This window comes from Myotis nattereri (assembly GCF_964212035.1).
Source record: "Myotis nattereri genome assembly, chromosome: X".
Classification (NCBI taxonomy): Eukaryota; Metazoa; Chordata; class Mammalia; order Chiroptera; family Vespertilionidae; genus Myotis; species Myotis nattereri.
The window spans coordinates 148,636,377-148,648,360 of NC_138078.1; the positions used below are offsets into that span (position 1 = coordinate 148,636,377).

The 11,984-nt window shown below is 45.2% G+C and overlaps 1 protein-coding gene and 1 pseudogene across 2 annotated transcripts; both read right to left on the reverse strand.

Moving 5' to 3' along the window:
* Window positions 1-964: 964 nt before the first annotated feature.
* On the reverse strand, window positions 965-6,835 carry LOC308511982 (small ribosomal subunit protein uS14-like; the record flags this gene model as incomplete). Its single annotated transcript, XM_081081791.1, has 2 exons — window positions 965-1,145; window positions 6,759-6,835. 2 exons carry the CDS (start codon window positions 6,833-6,835, stop codon window positions 965-967), a joined length of 258 nt encoding a protein of 85 aa, XP_080937917.1.
* Window positions 6,836-8,831: 1,996 nt separating this feature from the next.
* LOC308511983 (large ribosomal subunit protein eL32-like) lies at window positions 8,832-11,177 on the reverse strand (annotated as a pseudogene). Its single transcript has 2 exons — window positions 10,731-11,177; window positions 8,832-8,868 (listed from the first exon to the last, which is right to left on the reverse strand). The product of its transcript is annotated as a large ribosomal subunit protein eL32-like (transcript).
* Between the last annotated feature and the right edge of the window lie 807 nt (window positions 11,178-11,984).

The following is an 11,984-nucleotide window of genomic DNA, read 5'->3' on the forward strand; positions in this document are numbered from 1 at the left end:
GTTCTTGGCAAAGCCTGGATCAGGAGAGATGCCCACCAGGCACTCTGGGTATGGAGAAAGCACCCCTAGATACAGCAAGTGGTTCTTGTGGGCTTGGTGGGGAGGGGATGGGAGAGAACAGGAAGGAGCAAAAGCACAAGCCAGGGTCACGCAGGCCTCTTTATCTCAGTGAGGTCAATGTGGCTCCACAGTGCTCGTCCCCGGGCCTTCCTGGGCAGCCCATGACAAAAGCCCTGGGGATCCTGGGGCTGCCAGGGCTGACATCATTGCTGTTTTTCTGAATCCTTTTTTTTTAAATATACTTTTACTAAATATGTATGAATCCCTAAAGTTCAAGTGTTTTTGCAAGTATTTAAACTTTACATAAATGATATCAATGTATGTGTTCTTATGTATTGTCCCTTATTCCTCTCAACATATTTCCTGGAGATGACTCCTTTCTCGGGTTCAGTGCAAATAATTTTTTAACACTGTAGATTGTATTATTCATTTTAAAAATATGTTTTCAGTCCAGCTGGCATGGATCAGTAGTTGAGCATTGACCTCTGAACCAGGAGGTCATGGTTCAATTCCCGGTCAGGGCACATGCCCAGGTTGCTGTCTTGATCCCCATTGAGGGGTGTGCAGCAGGCAGCTCATTGATGATTCTCTCTCATCATTGATGTTTCTACCTCTCTTTCCCTTCCCTCTCCTTTCTTTTCTGAAATCAATAAAAATGTATTTTAAAAAATATGTTTTTGTTTTTAGTGATAGGAAAGGAGAGGGAGAAACACTGATGATAGAGAAACATCAATATGTTATTTTGCAAATACTTTATCCCAGTTTGTGGCTGTCTTCTCATTCTCTTGAGATGCTATTTTTTAAATATATATTTGAAGGGATTTATTATTATTATTTTATGTACAAAGAGATAGCATTCTGTCATGAGGTGGCTGTCTTGAACGACTCATTCGTGCAAGTTCACTTAGTCCAACTTAATGAAGCCCATGTCCTTCGAGTACTGACGGAAACACTGGCGGCACATGTTGAGGCCGTACTTCCCGATCAGACCGTGGAGGTGTGAGCAGATGCGGCAAGAGTGAGAACCCTGGCCAAATTTTCTCGGATGGCTCCAGTAGAGCTGCTGGTGACCCACCTTGCTCTTTCTGTAGCAACGAGGCAAAGGGAAAGCTTGAGATGCTATTTTTTAATTATGTTGTCTAAATGTTTATTGCTAGTGAATAGATATGCAATGGATTTGGGTGTATCTAGCTTATGGTACAGCAACTTTGATGGAATCTCTTACTATTTCTAATTCTTTCTTTGTAGAGTCTTCGGTTTTCTGTATAGAGAATTATATGTTCTTATATATAACAGTAATTTTTCTATCCTTACACCTACTGGTATTATAATCCCCTTTTTTCTTCCTTCCCTAGTTAAGACTTCTAGTAGAATACTGGATAGAAGCAGATGATAATGGTTAATCACAAATCTGTCAATTTCTTGTTTTCATTCTTTCTTTCACCTCCAACCTTTCTTGCAGTATCACCCTTCCTCACCATTTAGAAGGTAGTTTAGTGATAGTCTGTTGGTAATAAACTTGCTTTGACTTTATTTTCTAAAATGTTCTTATTTTGCCTGCATTTTTAGTTGGGTAAACACATCTTTTAAGAAATAATATTTATTGAGATATATTTGACATACAATAAATTGCACATATTTATTTTTATTTTATTTTACTTTATTTTATTTTAGGGAGAGTGGAAGAGAAAGGGAAAGACAGAGAGAAACATTGATGTGAGGGAAGCACATCATTTGGTTGCCTCTTTCATGAGCCTGACCAGGGCCCAGGCTGGGGAGGATCCTGCAATCAAGGCATGTGCCCTTGACTGGAATCGAACCCAGTACCCCTTGGTCCCCAGACCGACGCTCTATCCACTTAGCCAAACCAGCTAGGGCTGCACATATTTAAAGTATATGATTTGATAAATTTAATGTATACATCAGTGAAACCATCACCACATTCTCTTTGTAATCCCTCCCTTCTCGTCCTCCCTGTCCCTAAAACACCCCTGGCAACCACTGATCTGCTTTCTGTCGTCATAGATTAGCTTGCATTTTCTAGAATCTCTCTCTATATATAAGCCTAAGTGAACAGCTGCCTGGCTGACCAGCCGACTGGCTGACCATCCAGTAGATATGACGCGCACTGACCACCAACGGGCAGACGCTCAATGCAGGAGCAGAAACCACGGGCATGGAAACATGGAACAGACTGATGAATCTCAGAGGGAAGTGGGGAGGGGGGAGGGCAGGAAGAGATTAAAGAAAGATCTTATATGCATACTAGAGGCCCAGTGTATGGAATCGTGCACTTTTGGGGTCCATTGGCTTGGCCTTCGGGGATCGGGCCGAAACTGCCTCTCTGACATACTCCGAGGGGTCCCAGATTACAAGAGGGTGCAGGCCAGGCCAAGGACCCCACCAGTGCACAAATCCATGCACTGAGTCTCTAGTTTTATATAAATGAAATCATACAATATGTACTCTTTTTGTGTAACTTCTTTCCTGCAGCAGTATTATTTTGAAATTCATTGATATCATTGTGTTTATCAATATTCATTCCTTTGTATTGCTGAGCAGTCTTCCATTGTATGGCTATCCACAGTTTGTTTATTCCTTTACCCATTGATGGACATTTGGATCATTTCCAGTTCTTGTCTGATAGCTGGAGGTTGGCTTGCTTTTGAAAGACCATGGTGAGGTCAGGAGGACAATGCTTGAGTTGTGGGATATTACAGTCTCTGCCTCCTTTCTCACATTCACTTCACTCCCTGTGTTGTAAAACTTTAGAGCAGAGTGAGGCTTTGGGGGGGGGGGCGGGGAAGAATAGGTGGTTGGTTGGCTGAATTCAAGATGGACAAGTGGTTGGGAAGCTGCCAAGGTAGGGCGAGCGGCCATGGGCACAGGGTGGTGGGAGTCTAAAAAGCTCTCAAAGAGCAGGCAGAGCTCCCACAGCAACCCCCACCCTTAGAAGAAGCCTTTGAATTGCAGAAGGCAAATGATATGACTAACATGAAAGGAAGGCTGCTTGGGAAGGGTGTGCCAGCCTGGCTAACTAGGTCACCTCCTGTTCTCCCTCTCTCCCAGAAGCCCTTCCCAGAGCTGACAAGAGCATTGGCATTTCTCTGGAACCTTGCTAAAGTATCAGGAACCAGGACAAATCTTACCTCCTGGCCTGTGCCCACAAGAGCACTCACAGACCTGCTTTCTGACAAAATTTGCCCCAGAGAGGGAAAGGGTAGAAACCTAGCATTTATTTGACACCTATTGTATGCCAGGTTCCATGGTGGCTGTTTTCCTCTAGGCAATCTACTTTCAAGTTCACAAGAATCTTGCAAAAGGAGTATTTGTATTTTCCTTCCCCCACACTTCCTGCCTTAATTCAAGTCTTCATCCCCTCTCACTTGGATTATGATTTTCATTTCCTAAATTATTCTCTTTGCTTCCAGACTTTTCTTTCATTTTGTCTATTTGCCTTCATAGACAAAGTCAAAACATTTCCAACTTTATTCAAACCCAGCAGTGGTAGCAAAGAGCATCAACAAATGACAGGCATGGTACCTAATGTCTGGATCAAAGGCAATGAGGGAGCTCTTGAGTGCCTGTCAGCCCTTGCCCCTTCAGTATTACTATTCCTTCCTCCCCTACATTTTGCTGTCACCTTTGACATCAGTTAAACACATGCAGGAAAGAAAGTCACTTTCAAGGAGATTGGGCTCCACCTCATTACCAAGAAGTACCTCCAGTTCTGAGGAAAAGCAGAGACTGAGATGCCACCCTGCTCCCTGTACTTGGCCTACCCCATCCACAGTCCCCAGTTACCCTGGACTTGGCTGGGACTTGGGAAAGAGAAAAAGTGAGGAAGATCCTCTCCACTTGTCAGTATTTGGAAGCTGGAGAGATTGTGGATCACTGACCAGATGAGACCACCAAACTAACAGGCAGAACTCTGAGGAGTTACCAGCCTGTTCTAGGGGAAGACTTCTTTAAAGATAACACCAACTTTATTCACACATGGTTTGGGTCAAATACTTTTGCAGAAATCCTAACAAATGGCTCATCCTCAGATTCCAGGAGCACTGGCATATTTAAAAATTGTCATTGATTGTAGTGAGGAGGGAATCTTGGCAAAAGCCAGTCTTCTAAAGGCAAAAAGATCTCTGTTTCTCACGGTACTGAGTTCAGGCGCCAACACCAGTCCTAACTCCCCGCTTCCATTTTTGCTCCCCGCAGATGACCCTCCACACTGCCAGTGGTCAACCTGCCCAACACTAGTCTGACAGAATTCCTCTCCTCACATTTGTCCTCCATGCTCTGGCTGCTGCCCACCTCACCCGCCTCCCTGCTCTGGGACAGCCTTGAGCTCTGAGAGCTAGAACTTGGGGCTGGGCCACTGAGCACCTTTTTCTTTGCCAAGGGAGCCCAGACCTTCTTTGTTAACTTGGTAAATTCTTCCTCAGCTCCCACAGCTTCGTTCTAAGGTAATTTCATGGGAGCAGCATTTTCTGGCCCCCTCCTGACCAATTCTTCCCAGCTTCCCCTCCACATGCTTGCTGGCTCCACTTGGCCATAATGCCATCTTTCTTCCTTCCTTCCTCCTTTGAGCTCCTTCTTATTCCAACAGCCTGAGAGCTCTACACATACTTACTGAATGTGTGGATAGGAGAATAAATGGACAAATGTGTATAGATCCTCAGGCTTTGTGAGGTTCAGTCACATACCTACTCTCTAAGATCTACGTTGTGTGCATGAATCATTGTCCAGGCTAGGATCACTGGGCTCTAGTGTTTGTACCCTTCCTCCTCCTCCAGGCAGCCCTCCTGGTGAACTGGCTGTGCTTGGAAGGTCTGTAGAGTTCCCGGGGCATCAGCTGGCTGGATTCTGGAATCAACTTTCATGTTTGGCTGCTGGGAGTCATGCCTTGCCTGGAAACCATTCCTAGGTGTCTTGGGCCAGGCTATCTGGTCCCTGATCTGGGACAGCAGGAGGGATAGCTTGATCCAAGCACAAAAGGTACACAGAAACTTGTCAATGGGGATTCTGGTCGAGAGAATGCTAAATGAACCCCTCACCTGGGGTGACTTGACTCTGTGCTTGTGGAGTGTCACTGAGGTCCTTCCTGGCCCCATGGAATGACTCAGCCTGGGAACTGAACCAAGAGAAGGCCCTCAGGCCAGGAGCCAGGTTCATATTTGAGGTAATTCTGAACTGGGAAGGGGAGTATTAAACCCAGGCAGTCTGAATTCTAGACACCTGCAAACGGCACAGAGAGGTGGCTGCCTTCTGTCTCCCATAAGCCCCTCCCACTGCTCCTGAACAATTGTCCTGTTGTCTGGAAGTGTCACTATTAAGTATTTCTGGAGTCCTTGGCCAGGGAGGAGTGTCAAAGATTCTCTCCTTGATCAAACTCTACTCTGGCTCCCCTGAACTCAGCTAGCCCTTGACTTTTGAATTTCTGTGTTCCTGTCTGCATTGCCCAATTTTTCTAGTAGCAAGAGTCCTGCCAAGTCAGTTTAGCTAGAACCCCTACCCCCCATATTTTATTGGATTCCTCCTCTTCCACATCCCCCAGGTGATCTGATTGCCCTGGCTTGCCTTCAGCAAGAATCCTTTTAGGTCAATTTACCCAGAATCCCCTTTACCCCTGATGTTTCCTCTTAGTAATTTTCCATCCACCGACACACCCCCTATAAATTTCTACATGCTCATGCTGTATTCAGAAGTGACCATGGTTCTATTGCAATAGTCCTGAATAAAATCTGTTTTTACCACTTTACCTACTGCCAAGCTCTGGGTTTTCTTTGACAATGGCAGATCCCAGCCCCAAAGACCCCAGGCCTGGGCCATCTCCTCTCACTTCCTCTACCCTCTGCCCACAGGAGGGGGCTACAAGGGGCCAAGACTTCGAAGTCCCCATCGCAGCCCAGGTTCATTCATTCTTTTCTGGCATCTCCTCCCAGGACCACAGAAATCGAGAGACCAGGAACTGCAAGAAGGGGCTCGGGGAGCAGGAGGCAAGCGGTCCCAGCTCAAGGTTAGCCCCGCTCCCGTCCCAAGTGGCTAGCTGTCCCGCCCCCCCCCCTTTGGACCTGCTCATTCCCCTGGGTCTAATGACAGCAATTAGTTCCGTAAGGGGCTACTCCAGTCCAGACCCCTAAATTGACAAGCGAACAACTAGAAAGAGACTGGGTCCAGCCGGTGTGGCTTAATGGTTGAGCATGAACCCATGAACCAAGAGGATACTGGCTCGATCCCCATTAGGGGGATGCAGGAGGCAGCCGATGGATGATTTGTCTCGTGGATGTTTCTCTTCTCTTCTCTTCTCTTCTCTTCTCTTCTCTTCTCTTCTCTTCTCTTCTCTTCTCTTCTCTTCTCTTCTCTTCTCTTCTCTCTCTCTCTCTCTCTCTCTCTCTCTCTCTCTCGATATTTAAAAAAAAGAAAGAAAGGGACTGGGGAGCGAGGGAGAGGGGAAAGCAGTGAAGCAGCAAAATGGAGGAAGCCATAGTGAAGGGAAAGAGAACTAAGAGCAGCCGCCCCTTGCAGGTTCATAGCGTGAACGGCAGGGGGCGCCAGAGACCGCCTGAGGCCAAGGCCAAGTGCAATGCGGCAAAGCGCCCGCCACTTCTCCCGCAGTACGCAGGGCTGGCCTCCGCCTTCTGACTCAGGGCTGCCCCGCCTCATCCAGCAACCACTGCAGTGCTGACAGCCCTGCTCACGCCAGTTTCCGCCCCGCCCCTCCGGACCTGGGCCCTTCACCCCGCTCCTCCCCAGCATCCTCCATCTTCTCGCCCATTTCTCCATCTTCTCGTCCATATTCATCTTTTGCTAGGTGACAGATCAGTAGACAGAGAGTGTGTGTGTTGTAAAGATCTTTATCCAAGCTTTATTTGTGAGAAAGGAAGCATTGGAAATATCAATTAGGGAATAATAAATTAAGGAAACCAGAGCAGATGTTCTCTCTAAAAATATGAAACCATTTAAAATGTTATTTATCAAGACTATGTAGCATCGTGAAAATTTATGTTCATATTATACTGAAGTGATAAATGCAAGCTGCACCTGGGTCTCTATGTAAAAACGTCAATGACACACAGAGAAGGAATGACAACAAAGACTCCCCTTAAATACGAACAGTGGCTTTCCACAGGCGCGGCGATGCTTTTCCATACCTTTAATGTTCATAGAGTATGTAAATTCGCGCTAAAATAAAACGCAGCCTTTCCTTTGTACAAATCAAAGAAGCAAGCTGTGTCAGGGGCTGTGGCTGGCAGGAGGGGGAGCCTGGGCAGGGCTTGAGTTGGGCACATACACGAGCGCTCCTCAGTGATGTCATGTCAGCTGCCCCCAGGCTCTGCTCCCCTCCCCCTGTGCTCAAGTATCCCTTATCCTTAAGACCCCCTTCCCCCCACACACATACACCAAACCTCAAATCTTACTCCATAGGCTTCTTGAAATCATCTCTTAATATTTCTCTGCTCAAAATAGTTAACCATCTCTCAACTGATCGAATGAATTGAAGAATCTATCCACGACTGGCTTTAGGAGCATACACATGCTCCACTTGTCTTCTTCACTGCTTTTCCCTCTCGCACCCTCCCCAGTCCCTTTCTTTTCATAAAAAAATACCTACAGTTTTCTGGTAACTGATTTTTTCCTCATAGGTTTATGTATCAAAGAAGGCAGCTTTCCATTCCCAAATCCTCCTCACGTTGCTGACGGTGTTCATGCCCCTGAGCCTTGGGCCCTGAGCCCTAATGGCGAGTGCAGAGCACCTGGTGTGTCCCTGTGGGCCCAGAGGCTTTGGTGTAATAGATGAGATGGAAGTAAAAAGACAGAGGTAACATGTGCTGGGTACACATCTGGTGCTCAATATATCTTTGTGGAATACAGCATACATTAAATGGTCACCAATATAAGTTAAAATATTGGCAAACCGACAAGCAAGATTTCTTTTTACAAGCAAGATTTTAAAGGACACATTTTAGCTCTACTTGGCTTGGCTTGGTAGATAGAGTGTCAGCCTGTGGACTGAAGCGTCCTGGTTTGATTCCGGTCAAGGGCACATGCCCACGTGGTGGGCTCAATCCCCAAGTGTAGGGCGTGCAGGAGGCAGCCAATCAATGAGTCTCTCTCATCATTGATGTTTCTATCTGTCTCTCCCTTCCTCTCTGAGATCAATAAAAATATATTTAAAAAAATAAAAATTAGCCCTATCTGGTTTGGCTCAGTGGATAGAGCATTGGCCTGCGGACTCAAGGGTCCCAGGTTCGATTCCGGTCAAGGGCATGTAGCTTGGTTTCGGGCACATCTCCAGTGGGGAGTGTGCAGGAGGCAGCTGATCGGTGTTTCTCCCTCATCGATGTTTCTAACTCTCTATCCCTCTCCCTTCCTCTCTATAAAAAAATCAATAAAATATATTTTAAAAAAATAATAAAAATTAAATAAAAGACACATTTTAAAATTTCAAAGTGTAAACTATATTGTATAGTTATCGTCAGGCACTACCCAGGCAATGGTCCCTTAAAGTAAATTCTACTTGAATATATTGGGCCCAGGCTGGCAGATGACCCAATGCTCTCCAGATGGGTGTGGGAGGACAAACTTGGCATCTCTGTCAAAGGAGGAAGGGGCATGCTGTCTTCATCCTTCCAACCCAATGGAGTAGCCAAAGAGTGGTCTCATGCTGTGCATGGGACCTGATCTGCAGCTCTGGCTACACGGGGACTGGGACATAGCTTCTGACCAAGCTGCTGAAAGAGCCGCCTTTTTGGCCAAAGCACACCTGCCTGCTAAGCCTGTGCTCCTTGGGGGATGAAGCGGAAGCAGCTGCAATATAAACTGGGGGAGTGGAGGTGAGAAGCAGAAGCCACTCCTATTCCATTTCCCTCACTCCCTCCTGTGTTCACTCCCAGATCCTCTCCTCCTGTGTTCCTGCACTCGACATGTCCCGTCTCTTCCAATTTGTCACTGTAACTGGAATAAATGGAGGGATGAGTCAGGACTTGGCAATGATGGAGGAGCTGGAAGGGAGGGGTGGACCTCTGGCTCTAACACTTCCTGTTACAAATTCAATCCCTGCCTTCAGCTGCTGGACAGGTAGCTGGGAGAAGGGGACTCAGTGACCAAGAGTCAACGCTCATCTTTCCTCCTCCCCCCAACTCTCTTTTGCTGATATTTCTGCCCCATGTCTCAGGCCAACCTGACACTTAGCCCCACTGTTCAGACCCTGCCAGGACCTCTGTCCCTACCCCATCCACTGGACATCAAATTCTGATCCCGAATGTTATTAGGATGTAAAACATATGTATCTTGAAATCAAGAATACGTGGTACTTTTCTAAATGTCAAAGATCAAAACGGCATTTTTGAGTCTCATTTGTTAAAAGGAATTTAACATATATCTCATCAATGTTATGCCCTTCCCCATCCCTGTTTCCTGTCATTTTAATATAACTGAGGGTTTATGGTTCATATAGTTATCAATCTACTATTTTATACAATAATATTTTGATAATAGTTTGACATTTGGTTTTATAACTGGATTTAGAATTTTATAAACCATGTTTATGTCTAACCTGCTTCAGGCCTCTGTCAGGCCCTGCCAGGACCAGCACCATCCAATAGAAATATAATGCAAGCCTCCCTCGTTGGTGTGACTCCGTTAGTTGGGCATCATCTTGTGCACCTAAAGGTTGCCTGTTCAATTCCCAGTCAGGGCGCATGCTTGGTTGCAGGCTTGATCCTTGTTGAGGGGCATGCAGGAGGTAGCCTATTGATACTTTGCTCTCTCATCAATATTTCTCTCTCCCTCTCCCTTCCACTCTCTCTCGAAAAACCAATAAAATATTTTTAAATTGAATTTATTGGGGTGACAATGGTTAATAAAATTATATAGGTTTCAGATGTATTCCATATTTCATCATCTGTATATTGTATTGTATGTTCACCATCCCAAGTCAAGTTTCTTTCTGTCACCATTTATCCGCCCTTTACCCTCTCCTACTTCCCCCACCCCCTTTCCCTCTGGTAATCACTATATGGCTGTCTGTCTGCAACAAATATGTTTTCATCATTTAAAAAATTTATACAGAATTTAAAACTCCTTTTGAAGAAATAAAAAACCAAATATGATCCAATAAAATATTTTTAAAAGAAATACAATGCAAGCCACATACATGATTTTCTTGTAGCTGCTTTATAAAAAGTAAAAAAGAAACAAGTTAAATTATTTTTTTCTTTTTTAAAAAATATAGTTTTATTGATTTCAGAGAGGAAGGGAGAGGGAGAAAGAGATAGAAACATCAATGATGAGAGTGAATCATCGATCATCTGCCTCCTTCACATCCCCTACTGGGGATCGAGCCCACAACCCAAGCATGTACCCTTGACTGGAATTGAACCCTGGGACCTTTCAGTCCTTTGGCCGACGCTCTATCCACTGAGCAAAACTGGCCGGGGCTATTTTTTTCCTTTTAAAATATATTTTTATTGTTGATAGTATTACAGATATCTCCCATTCCCTCCCCCTTTTACTCCCCTCCTCCCAGCCCCTACCCACCCACATCCAAACCTGTAGAGAATTTTTCTGTTTATTTGAGCCAAATTGACAACATATGCCAAGAAGCAAAATCTCAAATGTTCGAAAATAAGTCTTTTTTTTTTTTTTTGCAGAGTTGTATAGGCAAATACAATGTAGACACAATCTGTCTATTTTTTCTTTGCTGTGCAGTCTGGCATTGGGGTTGGTGACCCTAATGGCCAGCTGGGCTGCTCTTTCCACAGGGGCTTTGCAGCTCTTTGAGGAGACGTTGGGAGCAATCTCAGCACAGTGAGATTTGTTGCACATCAGCAGCACTTGAAGCTCCTTGATGTTGTGGACCAGGAGCTTCAAAAGCCACTGGGCAAAAAAATAAAAATAAAAGCCACTGGGCAGCATGTGCTTTGTTTCTTGTTGCTCCCATAATCAATGCTAGGCATCAAGATCTGGCCCTTGAATCTTTTGTGCACTCTATTGTCAATGTCTCTGGGTTTCTGCACTTAATGTTGACATAGCATATCAGTCTGACTGTGCTGGATGAACTTTTTGGTCCTCTTTTTTACAACCTTGGGTTTCATGAGGGGTCTAGGGGCAGCCATGGTGCTGAGTAGGAGATGGCTGCCATCTCTGTAGGCAGTGCCAAGGAAGTGAGAGAGAATAACAGTTTTGCAGCTTCTTTTATGCATTTGCAATTAAGGAGGAAATGTACATGGAAGATTGGAGATAGCAAGGCAGGGATTGGATTACAGGATAGTTAAGATTATGTCTTCTCTTGAGGGTTAATGCCCCCTTCCAGGAATATTCTGGCATTTCAAAGGTGTGTTAACCTAGATGCACAAGGACAATGGACAGTGCTGGCTTAAAACCTTTCACTAAATGAATTGTAGGCCTGGGCTCTGACTACCCATTATGACCTGCCCAGTTAGAAACCTATGATCAGATCACCCTGTCAGGTTGCTTTCTATCCAACCCCTTTTTAAAATCCATATTTCATTTAATCAATGTGAAAAAGAGTATGAATGGAGACACTTTAAAATGGAGTCAGAATTGCCATCCCAGAACTGCCTTGGATTGTACCAAAAGCAGCATTATATTCCAAACAACTGTTTGTTATGACTACTGGACTGAAAATTAAAAGACGTTCTTTAGAATTAGCATTACTGTGTTAACTTGTTTGGATCTGTAGAAATTTCTTTCTTCATAAAGCATATCTATATATATAAAAGCCAAGCGACCAGAACACCAGAATGACCAGAACGACCAGAACAACCGGTTGCTATGACGTGCACTGTGGCCAAATTGGGGGGGTGCGGGGTGCGGCCCCAGCCAGATCGGGGGCAGGGCTGTCCAGCCAACCTCCTGTGTCCCCTCCCCCCAATGGGCTGGGGTCCCATAAGGGCAGGCCA